This window comes from Sceloporus occidentalis, unplaced genomic scaffold (genome assembly GCF_023333645.1).
Source record: "Sceloporus occidentalis isolate IW3139 unplaced genomic scaffold, rSceOcc1.0.p SCAF_79, whole genome shotgun sequence".
In the NCBI taxonomy this organism is placed as follows: Eukaryota; Metazoa; Chordata; class Lepidosauria; order Squamata; family Phrynosomatidae; genus Sceloporus; species Sceloporus occidentalis.
Window position 1 is genome coordinate 2,026,661 of NW_028317059.1, and position 21,811 is coordinate 2,048,471.

General features: G+C 42.1%; 1 protein-coding gene across 1 annotated transcript in view; it reads left to right on the forward strand.

The window, feature by feature from the left end:
• The window catches only part of LOC149285386 (semaphorin-3B-like), a 31,230-nt gene extending 11,301 nt beyond the window's left edge, over positions 1-19,929 (forward strand). The window contains exons 3-19 of the mRNA XM_089495338.1: positions 7,115-7,250; positions 9,107-9,261; positions 9,358-9,420; positions 11,955-12,074; positions 12,587-12,680; positions 13,046-13,165; positions 14,171-14,313; positions 14,406-14,523; positions 14,718-14,787; positions 16,261-16,405; positions 16,744-16,963; positions 17,094-17,185; positions 17,496-17,537; positions 17,620-17,777; positions 17,882-17,937; positions 18,155-18,294; positions 19,450-19,929. Of these exons, the coding sequence (XP_089351464.1) occupies positions 7,115-7,250; positions 9,107-9,261; positions 9,358-9,420; positions 11,955-12,074; positions 12,587-12,680; positions 13,046-13,165; positions 14,171-14,313; positions 14,406-14,523; positions 14,718-14,787; positions 16,261-16,405; positions 16,744-16,963; positions 17,094-17,185; positions 17,496-17,537; positions 17,620-17,777; positions 17,882-17,937; positions 18,155-18,294; positions 19,450-19,929 (2,352 nt within the window). The remainder of the gene's footprint in view (positions 1-7,114; positions 7,251-9,106; positions 9,262-9,357; positions 9,421-11,954; positions 12,075-12,586; positions 12,681-13,045; positions 13,166-14,170; positions 14,314-14,405; positions 14,524-14,717; positions 14,788-16,260; positions 16,406-16,743; positions 16,964-17,093; positions 17,186-17,495; positions 17,538-17,619; positions 17,778-17,881; positions 17,938-18,154; positions 18,295-19,449) is intronic.
• Positions 19,930-21,811: the final 1,882 nt, after the last annotated feature.

Genomic DNA, 21,811 nt, shown 5'->3' on the forward strand with positions numbered 1-21,811 from the left:
TTAAAAAAATATCAAGCCTGCTTTCCCCAGAATATAGAAAATAGCAGAGATTTCTACAGGCTTCTTAGTGAATAAGTGCGTTTTCACATTTTAAGCAGCGTTGGGAGGTATGCACCTGCAAGGTATATGGACGGTCAGGCATGACCCCTCGCTCTCACATCTCTCTCCCTAATGGGATGCTAGCACTTAATACATTCCCTGAGGATGGAGAATGAGCAGGGTCACCGGGCAGGGCGCCCTCTGACTCCACTCGCTGCTGCGGGTCACTTAGGTAACAATGTGTTAAATGCTGTGTAAATGACCTGTGACATGGGAGGGACACATAATACCTCCTGTGTCTGGTGTGTGTCTCTTCCCTACCCCTAGGGGAAACAAAACTGAGATGCATTAAGCTCCTGTGTTGCCTCTTTTCTCTTTCTTCTCCATTCCACCATCTCATCCTGTGACTTTCTTTCTATTTATGCACCTGCAACCTGTTCTGATCCCATAATCCCCCCTTGTCTCCTTCAGCCTTCTTTCCTTTGTCGGTTTTGTCTCTGCCTGGGCCAGGGCTTTTCCTGTCCCACCGCCCCACCATTCACTGCTGTGTTCTTCACACCTCTTTCTTGTGTGTTACCCCCCCGATCGCTTTGACTTTCCTCCTCCCCACAGCCCCCTCTCTTACTGTCGCTTACTCCCCGCTTTCCTTTTGTTGGCTGGTGAATGAGGCCCACACTTGTCACACTGTGGAATGTTTGTTTCTTTCCTGTGTGTCAGTGTATGACTCTTGACACTGCCATCCAGGAAGGCACAACCGCACACAATTGTCAAAGCTTATCGAGTGTGCATTCAGCAGTACACACAAACGGTACTTTAATTCTCATACGTTTTGGTGTGTATGTGTAGCAGACTGGGTGTTTACACATAGACTTTGGGTAATAAACTTCATATTTCTGTACTGTACGCACTCTCATTGTGAAGTTGTTGTGTTTGTGACTTTTGTACTCGGCCATGTCTTTAGGACAGATCTTCGGCGTGGTTGCTGAAGTGTAATATTTGATTATCTTTAAAATCTTCAAGTCCTCAGGGTTCAGCTGGTAATTCTTCACAGCCACAGCTGATGATCTAAGAAGAACGTCTCAATGCAGTTGAAACCCCCTGGGTATCTTAACAGAACTGGCAGCGTGACCGGGAGCCTGCCGGCAACTGTTACTGTCTGGTTCTACAGAGGAGGTGAGCCAGCGGGGAGAGACTGATATGGTGAGAAGGGTTAGCATGCAAGTGAAACATTTTAAAGTGTCTCGCGAAAACACAATTTGTGTCATTTGGGGCTAGTGTGTAAGTTTTGTCCTTTTGTGGGGCAGAGGAGAACACAAGTAAATAGATGGATGTCAGGGGTGCGCATGGTACATGGTGCAGCGGTCTAAAGTGATGTGTTGGTAGAAATTAATTTTGTGATTTTATGAAGAATTGACCTCTGGGGTCTTGGCGTGTGAGCATCTGTTATGGGGCTGTCAGAGATTGGGGGCCTTACAGGAATGTTGTCATCTTGGGGTGCACTGACAGATGGGGAGGCACAAGGGTTCTCGAGCACCTGGGTGCGAGGGTGCATTGCTGTGTTATAGATGTGGTATTGGGTTTCTGATGAAGTATTGTGGTAACTGTGGCCGTGTCGGATTCGTGGAAACGTGTGTTGAAGACATGCAAGATCTTCTCTTCTGTCCAAAACATAGGTCACAGCCCAATATTACATTCTCCTCCTTTAAATCACCTCCCTTCATCCTCCCTTCCCTCTCTCCCTCTCTCTCTCTCTCTCTCTCTCTCTCCAGAGCTGTGAATGGCATGTTGAGTGGAGGGAGGGAGACACACAGGGTGAGAGAGGAAAAAGCTCTTACCTCTCAGACATACTACGAGACCCCACAGGGCTGTTCATCGTGGCTTCACGCTGGGTTTTTGGAACTTCGCCTCTTTTGTGGGGATACAATAACAGGTGGGTTTTCACTCGAGGAATGCAAGCTCTGCTGTTTAAGGCAACGGGTGGAGATTGTCAGCTCCTGGGACTAGTGAGGATAATGGGGTCATCCTAGGTGGATTACAAGGCACTGCCGGGATAACTAGGAAACCAGGGATGGTGGGCAGGCGTCTCGGTGGAGGTGATGTGTAGCAGTCAGAGTGCGGATCAGAATGTTGCTGCTTTTTAGTGTTTCACGCAATTAATTTACATATCTCTGGTGATGCACAATATAGACATAGCATCTGTCTTTATGGATTACTGTGAATATATATATAATATACGGTATATATATGTGTGTGTGTTTGCATACTGTTGGCAGTATCTTTTTCTGTGTGTAAAGTTCTGGTTTTGTGAATTGTGACACTTTTATAAGACTTTTTACTTAGAGTCTTGTAAAAAGTTCTATAAGTGTATATTATACATACATATTATAGATTTTGATGCTGGGTGCGCAGTTCTGTAGTAGTTACAGTGTATACATGTGATATTAATGTAATGGTTGCAATGTATATATATATAACAGAAGTTAATGTATCGCTAAATGTAGCATGGTGTTTTTTAAAACGTATATATCTGTAGAGGGGGCCGTTTATACTGTAGTTATATGTGTGAATCAGTGTATACAGTGCTGTATTTTTATATGTGTAGCAGGGTGATGTATACTATGCAGACTGTGATATGCGTGTAACAGGGGCAGTATACAGTACTGTATCTATACATGTAGCAGGAAGCAGTGTATATAGTATCGTTATTATATACGCATTTAGCAGAGGCAGTGTATTCAGTGCCGTTTTTATATACATGTAGCAGAGGCATTGTATACAGTGCTGTTTTTATACACCTATAGCGTAGGGCAGTGTATGTAGTATAGTTATTATATAAGCATTTAGCAGGGGTAGTGTATACAGTGCTGTATTTATATACATGTAGCAGAGGGAGTGTATACAGTGTTTTTTTTATATACATGTAGCAGAAGCAGTGTATACAGTGCTGTATTTATATACATGTAGCAGAAGCAGTGTATACAGTGCTGTATTTATATACATGTAGGAGAGGCAGTGTATACAGTGCGATATTTATATACATGTAGGAGAGGCAGTGTATACAGTGCTGTATTTATATACATGTAGGAGAGGCAGTGTATACAGTGCTGTATTTATATACATGTAGGGGAGGCAGTGTATACAGTGCTGTATTTCTATAACTATAGCGGAGGCCAGTGTATATAGTATCGTTATTATATATGCATTTAGCAGGGGCAGTGTATACAGTGCCATACTTATATGCATGTAGCTGATGCAGTGTATACAGTGCCGTATTTATATACATGTAGCAGAGGCAGTGTATACAGTGCTGTATTTATATACATGTAGGAGAGGCAGTGTATACAGTGCTGTATTTATATACATGTAGCAGAGGCAGTGTATACAATGCTGTATTCATATACATGTAGCAGAGGCAGTGTATACAGTGCTGTATTCATATACATGTAGCAGAGGCAGTGTATACAGTGCTGTATTCATATACATGTAGCAGAGGCAGTGTACAATACTTTATTTATATATATTTAGCAGGACAGTGTATATAGTACTATATTTCGATACATGTAGCGGGGGCAGTATATACAGTGCCATACTTATATACCTGTAGTAGGGGTAGAGTACACAGCACTGTATTTATATACTTGTAGCAGGGGCAATGTATACAGTGCTGTATTTATATTTAAAGAGGATTACTGTATATTATATACATGTGGTGGGGCAATGTATACAAAGCTATATTTATATACAGGTAGAAAAGGCAGTGTATACAGTACTGTATATATTTACAAGTAGTAGGGGCAGTGTATACAGTGCTGTATTTGGATGATTGCGGGCGTGCATATATTGCCCTGATATGTTATTTGTATTCAGTATTGCATTAATATTCAGCATCTATTATTATGTCTGTATTGAACTATACAGTATTTTGTTGAATGCTTATAAGCATAAATGGTAAGGACTGTATTATATATAATGATTCATTTAAATCTATATCTAGTGAACCTGACTGCTTGCATGGCAGTGTAGTTAGGGCGCTGCCCTGTGACCAGCATAACGAATAGCTTGCCACAGTATGTTTAATAAGGAAGGGGAAGGAGAGGTTTTACCACCTGATCTCAGGAAGTCACATGTCATCCATACCTTCTTTCAGATTAATGTTACATGGCCTTCTCCCGTTACAATGTCTTTACTGTGTACATGACCCCAGACGTCTAACTTGTTTGGTAATGCAGTTTCCGGGGCAGGCCGCACGTGCAGTAGGTAGAAACGTGCCCAGCGGCCCAAGGACAGAACTTTGCTGTAGCGTCAAAACCAAGATTCCTCCCACTGAAATTCCAATCGCTCTCTATAGCTTCAGTTCCTAACATTTAGTGGGTTTATTGTCACTAGTCTAGTGTGGAGCCAGACCACAATATCACATTGTGTTCATTCAGCTCTGTCCCATGTATTCCCAGAACGAATTAATCTGCCACTAATATGTATTAAAAATAATTCTGATGCGATGTCCAAAAAGTGGCAATGCGGCGATCCAATCGGCAGGAACTTCCGATATATTAAGCTTGTATCAGATCTAAAATTATTTAAAATATAATTATTATAATATATAAGTATTATGTATTGCGTATGCGCTATAGTACGGTTCTTGTTCTGTTTGGTCGGGCAGTGAAAAGTCCCGGTTCCTTCCTTTTATAATAGGAGCTCATTTTTCAGGCGCTCACATTTTTATATGATGTTTCTGTGGTTGACCTCTAATTTGCACCATGTGTTTTATATAACGCATTTCCACAGAAAGAGAATTATGTATTTCTACAATGAAATACGGCGTATTGTTTGCATCAACTACTAGGGCCAATAGGTTAAAATTGTTCAACTGTAAAGTTATTCCTTGTTACTGCCTACCTTTACCTTAAGGTGGCTGGGTAATGACCTCTAAATGGGCCACATCTGGCCCTTGGCCTTATGTTACCCATCCCTGCTACGACTATACTCGTATATACTCGTATATTGCTTCATGTAGATGATCCGTATAACACCGCCTTATAGTCCATGTGAATGCTTTCATTTCTTCCTCCATGAGCTTACGATAAGTCCCTCTTCTGGCCCATTTTCGAGCCCCCCATGTAGTTTTTTTTTAATACTGTATGGTATTGTTCTGCGTGCAATATCAAAGGGTTTATGTGTGTGCTGGCTACACGCCAGGTGCCTATTAAACTTAAATGACAACATCAAAAGACAATTTTTCTTTGAAAATAACATTAAAGTTTGCTTCAAAAGCGCCCACTTCCCTATCGCCCCCTATCTAATCTTGAAGTGGCCAAGTAAATAAGATACTCCCCTCTGAGCTTCCCTTGTTTCTGGATCAAACCCTATGGCACTTCTAACAGCGGGGTCTGCGTGTCTGGAATTGCCTCGCCATCCATGTAGAGGGGTCTCTCGGCCTTTTCCAGCCAAGTACCGCTAGCAAGAGTTTTTTGACCCTGTTTACCAAATTCAAACATCCACTTGTTGACTTATTTTCATCTTTCCAACCCAAGCATGTGTTATACCAACCTCGACTTTTTTTTACATATCCTCTATTTTCTCTACTCATCGTTATTTGCGTAAAGCCTGACATTTTCCATAGAAACCTCTCTATGCATCGGAAAACGAAATATCGGGTCAAAAACACAATTTTCCCCCATGTGTAGACTTGTAGTAAGTTAGATATATTAATACCAAATACTAATCGTTATAACACATCCAAAGATCCTATTGTGTGACTCAACAATGGTGGCAACCAAATGGTTCTAATGGAATTTCTTATGATAAGCATAACTGTGCTGGTGAAGAAGTCACCTGCTTTCAAGCAGGGATTTTAACTGTAATATTATGCCATTTCTCTTGTCTGGCTCTCCTGCATCCAGAAATTAAAAGAAAATCATTTTGTCGCTTGCCGTTCCCACCCCGGCGTGTTTGGGAAGATGTGTCAATGTGTTCACAGCTGGAGGACTTTTATTACTGCCAGTGAAATATTTGAAGTTTCTATGGTATTCAAGGCAGACTTGTTTTCGGGATGTCGAAATGAACCTTAACGTACACATAACCAGCACGCTGCAAAATATGTTGTCCGTTACATCATTAAATAATAGATAATATCTCATGATTACACAACACCCCCCCCCCCCTGCTGCCGTACGTGTGAGGAATTTACTAAAATGTGCAGCCATTTTACCCTCTCCTTGCAGAATTAAGTTTGGAGGAATATTTTTGGGCTTTGTTTGTAAGGGAGTGCTTTTATTCCTTGAGGTTTTATTATATATATATATATATATATATATAGTGACACTGTTGCAAAACAAAACTGGTCTTATCACCATAGCAGCCAACAGAAACCATCCAATAAGTTTAAATAATTAACTAAAAGAAGACAGCTCTCAAGCAATATGTAGCTATAAAGATGTATAATTTATTAAAAGAAAAAAAAACTAATATTAAACAAGTTAAAGGTAAATATTAAATATACATTTAAAACAAAAAACATTGGAGACATACAATAAAAGACAAAAATATAAGGGGTTAATACAGACAATCAATAAACAATGCAAGAAAAAGAATATAATAAAATATAAAATATAAATATTTAGGTGGAGGGGGGGATTAGTGATATGTTAGTATTTAGGGCCATCCAGGTGTCCTGGGAATGTAGAAGGGAATGTGAAGAACTTTGGGAATGGATAGAGGGAGAGGTACTTCTGGAACCAGCACTCCTCGTAGGTGGTACAACCAGATCCACGATGGAGGATGGGAACGGCTTGTAGCCATGCTATAAATCTGCCCAAGATGTAGACAATACAGGAGGTGCAAGAAGGATGAGCTAAGATGTTCTCGTCAGAAGTGCTATGTTTCTGTATTATTTTCTTTCTCGTGTTGTTCCTTTCTCTATCGCTCTTCTTTCTTCATTCTGTGTCATTTTTAAATACCCGTATCTCATGTCTCTGTACCCCCATACATCCCATGTATATATGTGCCAACTTTCTACCTCCTTATGTAACAGTCACTCTATCATTTCCATGTGAAATCCTCTCCCTTTCTTTTGCAGAATAAGAGCTCCTCGGGGGGCAGTTTCTCCTTCAAGATGATACCCCTCTGGGGACACCTGTGTCTCTACATTTATCTGTGTTTGGGAGTGAGAGGGGATAGAGCGATCACCCCCCGCCTCAAATTGTCTTATCAGGGTGAGTGACATTAAAGATTTACTTATGAATATTTTTATCGTTTATATTCACATCATTCTAGGACTGCAGCTCCCATGACCATCAGCCACCCTCTGTACTGCTTGGTAACCAAATTCTGTTACTGCATGCATTTATTAAGCGCCCCAGGGAATGACGTTCCAAATATTCAAACCTCACGCACTTGACTTGTGACTTTATTATTATTTTTTTTATTATTATTTATCGCTTTATATAGCGCCATCATATTCCGCAGTGCTGTACAATGGGTTTACAGGACATAACACGTAGTGCATGCTCTTAGCGATGGACCAGCAACACTAGTTAAAAAATAATAATAATGTTGTACATAAGCTTGAGAGGGACTAGGAATTGTGAGCTAAAGGTAAGCGGGAGTAAGGGAGTTAACGTGTATTAAATACATTCAATTATTGTATTTATATTGTGATATTTCAAAAATACTACAAGAGGTTTAACAGCACTATTTTTGCTTTAGATTGTATTAATATATATTTTTTAAATATGTTTATTTGTCTTGAAGTATACATATAGCAAATAGCACTGAGGGCATCGCAGGGGTGGCCAACAAGTGTAGTAAGCAAGCAAGCTGATTACCCAATAAGAGTAAATTGCAGAACTATCCGTGCCCCCTAAATCTTCTCATAATGTTTTCGGGTATGAGAAGTATTGTGGGACATTTATTTCATAATCCAAATATGTGTTATCAGATCTTCCTTTAGAGTAGGTATAATATCCAGATTTCCAGATACTGTTAATAAAATATTCAATGATTCCATCCATGAACTTCAACCGCATTGGCGTTAGCAGGGAGTACAATCCAAACCTAGTTTCCCATTAAAGAGCTTTAATCAATGGAGCAGAAAGGAACTGTCTGCATCTTGCGTTAAACAAGATTAGAACTGTTCAGCAGTTAGTAAGATATTTCTTAGTAATGAATGATGACCTCACTTTCATGGAACACACGGCACAAACGACACGCAGCGTATTAACCCCAATTCTTTAATTCTTACACCAGGTCTATAAAAAACTAAGATTAGACGCTCACATGAAGGAAAATCGGTCCGAGATAATATAGAGTCTTTAGTTGAAGGTCATATCTTTATATAGTTGAACTCTTATTGAAATGATACAGGGCCAAATAAGCTTCTGAAGTCGAGTGCAGTGGGAGTGCTTTCATAAAAAATATACCATATATATTGAAAAAATGCTTCTTCTCTTTTTAAAAAATGGTTTTATTGTTACTTTATTATTCTATTCTCTCCGTCCCAAACCTTGTACTGACCTACTTTCTACCTGTTACTTAGCCCGGCTCATGTGTCATTGCTTTCCGCTTGTCAGGGCCGTCCCAAGACCAAATGCCGCCTGGGGCGAAGTTTAAAATGCCACCCCCCCATTATCTACCCTTCCTCTCCTTGCCGCCCCCCTATTATCTACCCTTCCTCTCCCTGCCGCCCCCCCCATTATCTACCCTTCCTCTCCCTGCCGGCCCCCCCCCGTACTTACCTTTCAGCAGTCCCACGGTGAGTCTCCCTGCTTGGCCTCGGTGCTGGCTTGTAATGTTGAGCGCCGGAAATGACATCATCTTCCGGCGCTCAGCATTACAAGCCGGCACAGAGACCGAGCTAGAGGGCTCGCAGAGGAGAGAGAGAGGGGCGTCGAGCGAGTACTGACAACTTGGTAACATAAAACCACTCGGCACCCTCTCTCTCTTCTCGGCTTTAAAAAAAAAATTAAAAAAAAAAGGGCTTGGGGGGGAAAGTGCCGCCCCTTCAAAAGTGTCGGGCCGACCCTGCCGCTTGTTCTTTTTCATCCTCACACCCATTGTAACATCCCCACAGATCTGATAACACATGGCCTTAAGACATACGCAATTGAGCGCTCTTGCTGTTACGACACTCTCTTACTGGACGAAGAGCGCAGCCGGCTTTTTGTGGGGAGCAAGAATTACGTGGTGTCTCTGAGTCTGGAAGACATCAGCAAACATGACTTTCCGGTGAGATGTCTTTTACGTGATCATCTCTTTATCCTCGCACTCCCACCGGCTGTCTAATTTCCCATAATCTGATGACATTATCTGCTCTCTCCTCAGATTCACTGGCCTGCTCTTGTTGAGTGGAGAGAAGAGTGCAATTGGGCAGGAAAAGACATAACTGTGAGTGCGGAATAATGCTTAGTATTTGAATATTCATGGATCAAGCGCTGAATTTTTTTCATTGGGATTTCTAAACATTAAAGTGATTCATGGGGTCTCCCACAGAACGTTCTTTTACCGGCTTTGGAGCAGGTGCAATGAAGCAGCGTTAATTCCTTTTAAAGGGAACACTTGTTGAAACAATGACCCAGACAAAACTGGAGGGGATAAAGAATGGAAGGTCCTCTACAGCTCAATTCTGGATGCAGTGAAAATGTACCAGTCCCCTATGAGTTCCCCAGTGTCACATTAACATTTCATGGAAATAACATAAGTGAGTGCCTATAATGTCCCTTTAACGAGCTGCGGCCACAGCAAGAGCTTAAGGTTATTCACATTGGATACATGGACAAGAATCCCCTATGGTATTTTTGCCATATACATAGAGTACTGCAGAGTATAGCATGGACTATGTTTTCCAACTAGTGCATACTCATAAGTGAATGACATAAGCTTCCGACTTCAGAGCTCTCTTCTTCACATGGAGTCATATGTGACTACATCTACTTCTATGTTGGCCTGATAACAGATATCAGACCCCACTTTTTCTTGGCTACATCCATTTTCCCTATTAAGTAGATGTGTTCCAGAAAAACATTAAAATAGTTCAATATTCTTTGCAGACCTTTGCTGAGCATGTGTCATGCACACGCAGGGCAGATGTGTTGAATTCGTACTGAAGGCCTGTGTTGGCTCTTCTGTGGTCTGCCATCTTCTTACTAGGTCTGGTGAGCACCTGCCATGAAGTGTAGCGTACAGCTACTGCCGAACTTCATAATGATGGGCATGGCTTCATTGATCTCTTTATCCCCAGTGACCCTCAGACATTCACGCAGTTAAACGGTTCACAGTCTATATGGTGACACACCCTGTACAGCGGTGACACACTAGTGCGATGTGCATACAGGGTCGTGTGAGGTGAAATACCTTTAACCCATGAGTAGTGTGAGCACAGACTCAGTTACCCAGGGTGCATTGCTTTCGCAGGGCTTGTTGTAATGTTTGTTTTCTGAGCTGTTAGCGTGGCACCTATGCAGAAAGTGTCAAAGGTCCTCAGCGTTCAAATAAAGGTGTGTGTGAGCCAAGGGATGGAGACAGGAAACATGGAAACTATGAGGAGGACAGGTGCAGACGGGGAGGTGGAAGGAACTTATCCTCTCCCACCTACGCAGTGGTCCTGTTATCCTGCCACATTTAGGTTAGGAGGGTATCCCTAAACTGCAGTGCGAGGGCAATCGGTTTTAGGGGCACTAAGCCAAAAGATGAAGTCATCGCCATGCAAACCAATGGAATGGTCCAATCAGTAGGCATATTCCATTGGTTGCTACGACAACAATACCACTCTTCTAACTTAGCACCAGTATCAGATTTTATACATAATCCCTCATCGAAGCAGAAAACTCCCTGAAGTATGAGTAATGTCAGTGTAGTGCTCCCGGCCGTGAGCTGGCAGAAGGGAGAACTTTATACTGCGGGAGTAATAAGAGTAAAAATGACAGCATCCGAAGAAGAACGCGTGTTGCAGCGCACGTACTCCCAGCAATAAAAGTTAGAGGTGGATAGAATACCCAACAGCGTTATCACTGAATAACATTACCGTTAGTGTGAGTCCTTGGTGAACAGTATACTCTATGGTGTGATGTATGGTATCAATGAATAGTGCACAGCACAGTGTGCATTAATGGTAAATATTGCACAGCACATTGTGAGTAAACAGTGAACAGTGCGACTCACAGTGCTAATGGGGAATAGTATTCCTTTCAGTTTGAGTACGTGGTTGATATAGTGCAGGGGTAGTCAATCTTTGGCTCTCCTGATGTTGTGGACTGCATCTCCCATAGAGCTCTTACAGTCATAAAGCTGGCAAAGCATCAAGGGAAATGTAGTTCACAACATCTGGAGAGCCGAAGGTTGCCTACCCCTGATATAGTGTATTATTGTGTGTTAGTGGTGAATAGAACACACCGCAGTATGTAGTTTAGGTGTACTTTAGAACATTTAATGGTGGAGCATTGTTCTCTTCAGCCGTTGGTTTTGTGTAGATCAGGTGAAGGGGTACACAGGGAGTAGTGGTAGCGGGCAGAGCAACTTTGGTTTGTGATTTAACAAGGGTTACATTCTTCGCAGAAGGCTAACAGTGTATTAGCATAAACCTATATTGTTATCAGCCGCAGCAAGGAGGTCAGGGTCAAGTGTGGGGGGTGTTTTAGTGAATTCCAGCCTGGGGGTGGGACAGTCCCTCTCCCCAGCATATTCTGAGTCTATTAATCAGTAGGTCTCCCCATCCTTCTCTGAGCTATGCCAGATATCTGACATATGGAAAGAGATCTCTTGAGTGTGAATGTTGAACAGAGAATATGAGAGGTGGGGAGGGAGGACAGGGAGACAAACTCTTGGAATTGTTAATTGAAGAAGAAAAGAAATGTGGCGTAAGGGAGTGGAAATATTCAGAGACAACAGTTTGTGACACACATGTCCCATCCCTGTCCCCGCAGACTGACTGTATGAACTTCGTCAAGATCCTGCAACCATATAATCGGACACATCTGTTCGCGTGCGGAACCGGAGCTTTCCACCCAACCTGCGGCTTCATCCATGTGGGACACCGGTCAGATGTGAGTGGGAAAAAAATGAGATATCACATGATCTGTCAGTTTGACTTAAGAATGGCTTTTAGGTGGGCGCATGGTAGGGTGACCACATGTAAAGTGCTTCATTGCAGTGACATGCAGTGGGGTATTCTGGTCTAGGGCAGTAGGTCCAGGGGAGGGCAGCCCCTCTGCCTCCTATCAGGGAGCCAATTGTCCTTTTTGAACAATCAAGCTACCTGTAGCACCAACTCTCATTTAGTAGGTTAAACTGGAGATCACCAGCCACTAACCATATGGAGTGTGGAAGGTGCAGCTGGTTGAGTGGCCCTGGGTTGGGCATAGGACAGCACTGGGGGGGTGAATATGTTCCAGTAATTCATAACTGATCCATGAGTGTATACATCCCACAACCTTATATATGCTGACCAGCAATATCTGAAATGTATACATGCTCTGAAAAAATGACTAAATGCGGTCATAATAGGGTCACCTGTGGAAGGTCACTGATTTTGAACGTACAACATTTTTCGTTGCAGGAGGCAATATTTAAATTTGACGGCCGAGGGACAGTGGACGGCAAGGGACGCTGCCCATATGACCCAAAACACACAGCAGCTTCTGTTCTTGTTGGTGAGAATAAACCTTCCCAATATAATGCTTACCCCATCTTACATTGCTCTCTATATATATCCATTATACATCGCCAGGATTGCTTCGTATGCCCTGTATACCCAATGATGCCATTATATTCACACACTGTAATAACAAAATGATCCCCAGCTGCTAATGAACTACGTTTAACTTCATTCTTGTGCAACCATAAAAGGGTTATGGGAAAAGTAGTTCGGCAACTGCAAAGATTTTGGCCAACACTGCGATAACCTGCCATTTTTTTATTTGTTCAGTATATATACACCTACGAGGCTTGCCATGTTCTCCGTGAATCATCTATTGCTCATTTCTCTAATTGTCCTCTGTCCCTCCCGACTGTCTAGGTGAGGAGTTATACTCAGGTGTCGCTACTGATCTGATGGGCCGTGATTTCACCATTTTCCGAAGTCTGGGGAGACGGCCCCCAATTCGCACTGAGCAGCATGATTCTCGATGGCTTAATGGTCAGTGAGGGGCATCCAACTGCCCTCTGGTGGAATATTTAGAAATAACCGGGTGATATTCTATTTTGCTTCTGTAAATTACCAACTTTTATATTCTTTTGAGAAGCTTTGTGAACCTGAAATCCTTATATTTTAGTAAGCTCCATAAAAGCCCTAACAGGCTTTTCTATTCTATTACTAATGTTTTTTTTCAGTATGTGGGTATTCGACAGAAACATAAGTTTCAGTGGCGAAGATTTTTGTTTTAGGGATTATTATTCTTATTAAAGTGTCACCTAGAAGAGATGATTGAATGGAGCTTACCTAAGCATGAACGACATAAAATGCTGAACACTCAACGAAAATAGCTCACAATAAATGGGAAGAAACCAAAGTTGTAACTTTGTATAAAGATGAGGTGGCAGGAAAATAAAAACATGAGATTGGTGTGAAGGATTCGGACAGGGTAGAATACGAGGAATGTGAGTCAGCCCCAGTCTCGGGAGGGCATGTGCGGGAGTAGAACCAGAGTTGAGCGACCAAGTGACGTAAAGCCAAAGTGAAGAAGCCAGATTCATTTTTTTATACAGGGAAAATAACCGCTGTCTATGGTCACAATTATCCAGTGTTTCTGACTGAAATGAGAGAGGAGGAAAATAAGTTATATGGATGCTGAGATGGCAGGGGATGCTCAGGGAAGCTTTGAGTTGCCCAGAAGCAATGTCTGTGGACCCATGTCCATCAAAAGCAGTCCTATGAGGACTGCATTAGACTGTATTAAAGAAATGGGCTGATATAAGAAGCAATGCGTGTTACATAGAGTGGAAGATTATGTGGTATTAATTGGGCAAGCTGATTGATGGGCTGGTTGTACTTTTGGTTTGATGATTAAAAAAGTAGTGGATCGTGTATTTATCTACTAAGTTGGGTATGAAATCCTTGTTACTGAGCAGAGTGATGTTGTGGTTCAGGGATGGCGTCACAGATCAGTGTGACATTGAACTCTGTGTCTTCTGGCATTTACAGAACCCACATTCACGAAAGTCTTTTGGATTCCGGAAAGTGAAAATCCTGATGATGATAAAATGTACTTCTTCTTTCGGGAGACACCGGTGGAGGGCCTGGGGGGAGTCAAGCAGTCGTATGCCCGCATTGGGCAAGTATGTAGGGTAAGTACACCAAGTAATGACACAATTCCTCTGTTTGGAAATTCCTGATGTGCCTACATCTCAGAGGTTGTTCTTAACTTTGTTTATTTCAGAATGATGTGGGAGGTCAGCGCAGTCTTGTGAACAAATGGACAACGTTTCTGAAGGCCCGGCTTGTGTGCAGCGTTCCTGGGAATGAATCGAGGGGCGATACTTACTTTGATGAGCTCAGTAAGCATGTAGTTAATTAGACCTGACATATCTATATACTTATTCTTTGGGTATTCATAGTGGATTTAGATAATCCATTAGTAATGAATGCCAGTAGAGTAGATATCTTTAAAAGAATTTGCTTATTTATAGAATATAATAATGCTAATACCTAATTTAATGAACACTAAACCCCTGCCTCTCCCTCTTTACAGGAGATGTTTATTTGGTGCAGACCAGAGACAGGAGGAACCCGCTCATATATGCTCTGTTCTCCACATCTAGGTAATGCTAACAGAGACTTGGAGCAGTGGCGTGATCATGGTCATAACTAGCGACACGCATATTGAATGTATATACAAAAGGCAGGGTAGTCTATCTAAGTCAGGGGTATAACGAAGTTGGCCATTGAGCACCATTCCTTTCCTCTTAAATCTACGCAGGTCCTAAGCGTGGGTTTGAGGTCCAATGGTTTCAGCAAGGAGATCTGTGGAAGTCATTGTTGCTTATTGGACACTCACTGGAATGTCCGCTATATGCTTGGGTTTCGTTAAGGCCGGAAGCTGTATTATTGTATGTTGGTTGTAAGGCATTTGTCTTTGAGTCAGGGGCAAGGTGTTTGCTGGGTATTAGGAACATGGTATTATGTCTGTGTGTTGGAAGCAAAGTGTTTTGTCTTTGAATTACTGATGAGGAGTAGTTTAACGATAAGGCAGTCTTCTGTCTGCTTCGGGATTATGTGCATTGTGTCTTTAAGTTATCAGTAGGGTGATTTGATGTTGTTAGAAGAAGGACATTCTGTCCATGTCCAAAGGTGTTTTATCTCTGTTTTGGAAGTAGAACATTTCGCTTGTATGTGTGAAAGCCAATGTACCCCTCATCATGTGGGGTTTATTCATTAAAGAGGTAATTGATAGGAAATTGTGGTTATAACTCTATTTAATGCATAATTAAAATGGTGGCGATTTATTAAAGATCACCTCACAGAACAGAATATATGTTACGATGAGACATTAAGCAAGGTTTGGTGATTTGGTGATTAAATCAAGTGAAGCTCTTCTAGCTGCTGAAGCTCACAGGAGTTGGATCTTTATAATGTATCGTGAAGTTGGTGATTGCAACTCTCCTGCAATTTCTGCATTAGTGAATAAATATTGCCTCTTATGTATAAATCATTTGGATACTTTGAATGTTTGGATGATTGGACCTGAGACGCGGAGGCGGCCATTGTTTTCAGTCATTTGCTATTTTGAGTGGCTTTGCATGCTCGAACATCACACTGAGCTGATCCTTTATGGCAATGCTAATGGTGATTTACATTAATATACATTATTACATACAGACACATTAGGACCCTGCCTGTAAGCTTGCCATGTCGCTTTAAGGTACTTTTATATACAGTTCCTGGCAAGAACGATGGGCTTACAATCACTTTATCTAGGTGATAAGAAGTGGAAGTTGCCTTTTTTAATTTAAGACTTTATTGTCAGATCTGGATAAAAAAGATGAAACAGTTACAGTGAAACAACGAATGCAATTTAACATACAGCTTAGGCTGTACATTTTGCATGTGGGTGAACGCTGTGCGAGTGGTAGATTAATAAGCTTTGCATTTGGCGGTGGAGAATTTACAGCATCTAGTGGAATGCTTTGCATGTAAAAGAATCTTGGAGATGTGGAGAACTGTTGTTTATGGTATAGACCATGTGTTTGAATGTTCTGCATTATAAGAATGCTCTTCCCTGTCTCTTCCTTCAGCTCTGTATTCCGTGGCTCCGCAATCTGTGTCTACACCATGAATGATGTGCGCAGAGCATTCCTGGGACCCTTTGCACACAAGGAGGGACCCAACTATCAGTGGATCTCATACCAGGGCAGAGTGCCGTATCCTCGCCCGGGGATGGTGAGTGATCATATGGAACATAAGTATGAGCATGAAGACATGGACAAAGGAATAGGAAGGAACAGATGTTTAAATGAAAAGGCAATGGGTTGCCTTCTGCTTTGGCGCAAGAAAGCGATGCGGTGAGCTCCAGTTTCCTATGAGAAATTGAACGTAACTCAATAGCCAATGGAAAAAGTAAGATTTCACTTAGCAGCAGTCAGAACTATACTCAATAAGGAAATATTGCATATAATGCGTCTCCTGACACGCCCTGCTAGTTTTAAAGTATAAAGTTTAAAGTGTACATATATGAGAGAGACCCATGATATGCATGTAATCGCTTGGTTTGGTTCCAGTGCCCAAGTAAGACATTTGGCAGTTTTGAATCTACAAAGAACTTCCCAGATGACGTCCTTCAGTTTGCTCGGAATCACCCACTTATGTTCAATCCTGTGGTACCGGGGTCTGGACGGCCAATCTTCCTGCGCAGCCACAGCGATGTCACGTTTACGCAGCTGACGGTGGACAGAGTGACAGCAGCAGACGGAGAATACGATGTCATGTTCATTGGAACAGGTGAGCGGGTCCTGTAATTTAACACATGGGACCTAGAAAAAAAAATACCTGATGATCATAAATATATCTGAAAACCTAAGCTCGTCACCCCTTGTTGATCACTGTCCCGTCTACTTGTGTTTCTCTCCAGATGTGGGCTCTGTGCTGAAAGTGGTCTCTGTGCCAAAGCAGAGCTGGCGCCATACCGAGGAGGTTGTCCTGGAAGAGCTGCAGGTCTTCAAGGTATTTGAGAGAAGAGTAACACAGTATATATGAGAGAAGAAAGGAAATACTTTAAAATAAACTTGAAAGAAAGGACTTGTTACAGTAATATTCAATAATACTAATATTATAATAATAATAATAATATTCAGTAATACGTGACTGTTTATATATATATATTTATATATATATATATATAAAATCACAAATACATGTTTAATGCTTTTATCTTTTTTCCCTTGCCTCCTCTTTTCCCCCTCTGGTGTTCCTCTTATTTCTTTTGCTCATATCTTCTGCTCCCTCGATCATTACTGCTGCACGTCTCCTGCAGGACTCATCACCCATCACAAGCATGCAGATCTCATCTAAGAGGGTAAGCAGAATTATCCTTACCACAAATGTACATTTTCTTGTGCTTTTTTCCCCCTTCACCTTATATCCCAATCTTCCCACAGCAACAATTGTATGTGGGCTCTGCAAGTGGAGTCTCCCAGCTAGCCCTGCATCGCTGTGCAGTGTATGGGAAGGCATGCGCAGAATGCTGCCTGGCCAGAGATCCTTACTGTGCATGGGATGGTGTCAGCTGTACCCGTTACCTGCCCAACACTAAGAGGTAAGGAACAAGTCCTTTTGAGAACCTTCACACCGCTTCATGTTCTCTTTCTGTGCTTAATTATTGTGCATCTCAATGAAACTTGTGATGTATTTATTTTTAAGGCGGTCGCGACGCCAGGATGTTCGGAACGGAGACCCCAACACCTTGTGTTCAGGAGGTGAGTGTGGAAGCTTTTGGTGTCCCTGTGATTGATTATCATTATTTATTTATGTAGCATCAACAAGTAATGCAGTGCTTCATACATTACATACATTCAAAAGCAATGACAAAAGTAGAACTGACAGACATTGGGTAAAGAGGGCCCTGCTTACAAGCCTACAATATAGACATATATGTTTAAATAATTGCATAATGTTCTTGCTTGTCCATCACAGAGCAGCAACGGTTCACCATACAGGAAAAACGTCTGTTAGGGGTTGAGACCAGCACTGTCTTCCTGGAATGTCTTCCAAAGTCCTTGAGAGCGCAGGTCACCTGGACTCATCAGAAAGGACCAGACACCCCAAGAAAGGAGGTAAATAATGTGAACTTCTCTGAAGCTCCATATGAAACACAAATGCCACTCTTGGGGTTGACACTTGTTGAAACGTGGGAGTGAGTGTGCACTTGGTAAATGTATTAGTTGAAGACTAAGTACCATTTCCTGTGGGTTCTCCGGAGTTGAGTCTCCATTGATATCAACAAGTTACCCTAGAAGGACACTATTTTCATGAGTTTCTGGATAAATTATTCAATGGAAAGCTCTCGGTGTGACCCAGGGGGTTGCTGTTGGAGAAATAACTCTCTGTGGGTGCTTCGTTAAGAAAAAGTTTGAGAAAGTCTGGTCTCTGGTCTCTTTAAATTATTAGCACTATTAAATTCTTTAACTATTAGTGAACACTCTCGAACATTGTCTATTTCAGACCCCAATTATACAATTAGATATTCAGTCTAAAGTATTTAGAACTGTGGGTGATATCTCACTATGAAATTCCATATTTCATGCATGTTATCTGACAGCATGCAGGGAGATGGTTTAATGATCATGCTGTACACTGCTCATTTACTCAACATTTGTCAAGCTAGACATCACATTTATATAAACAGATACTTTCTGCCAGCTGGCAGTTACCGTTAGCACCTGGTTATAACCCACTGCTGTTATCATGACTGTAGATAAGGGGAAGCCACAGGTAGCTCCACAGATATCCCTACAATTCTCATACAGTCTGTCTCTGGCCAGAAATTGGTTTAGATTCATGAGAGTTCATCTTGACCACCACCTACTATGAAATAATTTATTCCCCAATTTGGACAACAAGGGATTTATTAATATTAGAAGATATAAAGTATCATGTAGCCACCATGAAAAAGGTTATCTACCCCTTCCTGACAGCTGCTAAGTTTCAAACATCCCTTATTGCTCATTAGTACAAAGGAACTGATGAGACAGATCACTAGGAGAAGGTATGCATGGCTTTCTTAACACTGCATGTCTAATTATAAGCTGATAAGGCTGAGTAAGGGTGCCCTTGGCTGTCTTCTGCAGGACATAACATGGAGATAGGTTGGAACAAAACAGATAAGAAATGTCTACAACCAAAACTTTGCAGGGTATATATATCTATTTAATTGCGGCTCTCCTTCAGCTATCATTTAGACATACCGAGTGTCACGTTTCCTTCCCCAGGTGCAGTTTGATGACCGTGTTATACAGACAGATCGTGGAATTCTCCTGCGCAATGTTCTACGCCGTGATGGAGGAACCTTCCTTTGTTACTCTTCAGAGCATGGATTCACCCAAACCCTGCTCCGAATCTATCTTGAGGTCATTCCTTACTCTCGTGCAGAGGAGTTCCCGGGACAACAACGTGGCCACCAGCATCGTTGGTATCAGGACTTCATGCGCCTCGTTCAGCAGCCAGGCTCTGCAGAACAAATGTGTGAGGAGCTGTGGGTTCGCAAGGGCCGACCTTCGCACCCACCAGGCCCACAAGGATCTCCACAACTACCAGGGTCTCAAGGACCTAGCTTTCGACCCCTCCCGCCTCTCAGCGTTAAGGCCAAAGCCCAGAAATGGAAACACCTAGAGGACAAGAAAAAGGTGCGGAGTCGCCGGACGCATGACCCTCCCAGGGCAGATCGTGGCCCGAGGAGTGCCCCAAGTTAGGGAGCTTTGTGTAACTATATGAACCACTAGACTGTACAAGGGGGAGGGGTACGTTTTAAAAGAGTAGCCAACGAGAGGGGCAGTTATTATTTATAATCTGACAGATATTGTGGTTCTGATATATCACTGAGCAAAATGGATTTACATTGCTCTATAAACATAGTAACTGCCAAAGATCCACAGAGGAATATGGCTTTGTTTAATAACCCAATCTCAGCCAGATGGACTTACAGACAATTGTTCTAGTAGTACACAGAATGGAGTGTCTCTCCAAACGCCCCTCTCCTGCTATACATCTTCCACCATTTTCATTCTTCCAAGGCGTTCACTGAATATCTCACAACTCATCAAACAAGGATTTTACTTCTGAATAGACAGACTCTCTATATCCCAGAGAGTGGAGGTAACCTGGGTGAAAGGAGGTAACCTGGCGTTCCAGACTCACATAGGACTGTGATCAGTATGATGAGGCTGAGGATTTCAAGGATGACTTACTGTTGTCAGACCTTCGCTGTTGATTGTTATGTAAAGAGGTCTCAATGTTTGGAAGAAGATGTACCTTACTGAGAGTCTGTGAAATAATCCTGTATATGCAGTGGGCTGGACAAATCCTAGGAGCCTTTGAGACATAGTCCCTGCCAATAATTTATAATTTCTCTCTCTATATATAAATATATTCATTCCTGGATCCTAAAAAAACATCCCTGGCTCTGAAATGCTGTATCTGTCCAGCCCTGCTGATAACTACATATTTTATTATATCTAGAAATATACATACAAAAATTAAGCATAATTTCATAATAACACATAATGAGAAGCACACAGATATAGCAAAGAATACACCTCTGTGTGCTACCCATATCACAAAACAGTTGGCTTCCTACGAGTCAAACTATACACAGTCCAATATTTATACCTGGGAGCATCCAGGCTCCGGCTATCCGGTGCTCTCGCTTATCAGAATTCAGGTAGAAGGTCCCGCTGACATTGGTGGGTGGTCTGCAGATGTTGGTGGACAATCACCTAATGTCGGCGGGTGGCCTGCTGATGTTAGCGAGCGTTCCACTGATGTTGGTGAGCGTTCCACTGATGTAGGTGAGCTTCCACTGATGTAGGTGAGCTTCCACTGATGTTGGTGAGCGTTCCACTGATGTTGGTGAGTGGTCCCACTGAAAGCTGCCCTTTTTTGGCGGGAAAGTGGCCAGGGAGTGGGGTGTGCTGCAACACCGCTCCTGTAACCAGGAGTTCCTCCATGGAGGCCCAGAGAAGCAGAGCTTCACCCAGAGTCTCCAGGCAAAACCCAGAGAGTTCCCAGGTATCATGTAAACATACAGTTCAAAGGATATAACAATATGGATGATTTTTTGTTACTCTAACACAGGGGAAGCCAACAAGATGTTCTTTACCTGATGTGAAACTAAGTTTCTCATAAACATACCAGGCAGTCCCTCTTTGGACCCAAATGTATCTGTCCCTCTTTCTTCTGTTGATGCTGCAGTTTTCTAGGAACTCTGAATGTTTAGTGGGTATGAAAGTATCACAATGTTCTACAGCCCAAAAACCTATAGTATGGACATAAACATTACAAGCTTATCCTTCTTTGAACAATTTAATAAGAAGGCGGATATAGCTGTATTAACCCAAAAAGAAAATGGAGGTTTGATTCCTTTTATTCAGCCAACATAGAAAATGATGTAACGTAACATACGTGTTTGGGGCCTCAGAGGCATCATATTCATCCGAAGAAGAGACCTCTTTGGACATTTTAAGCATTTACGGATATATAAATTAGCTAGCCATAGGCTCTCCATGTTTTTAAGAGCACTTTCTGATGATATACGAGAGTTAGTGGCGGAGAGTCAGCTGTTTGGTATACCTGATC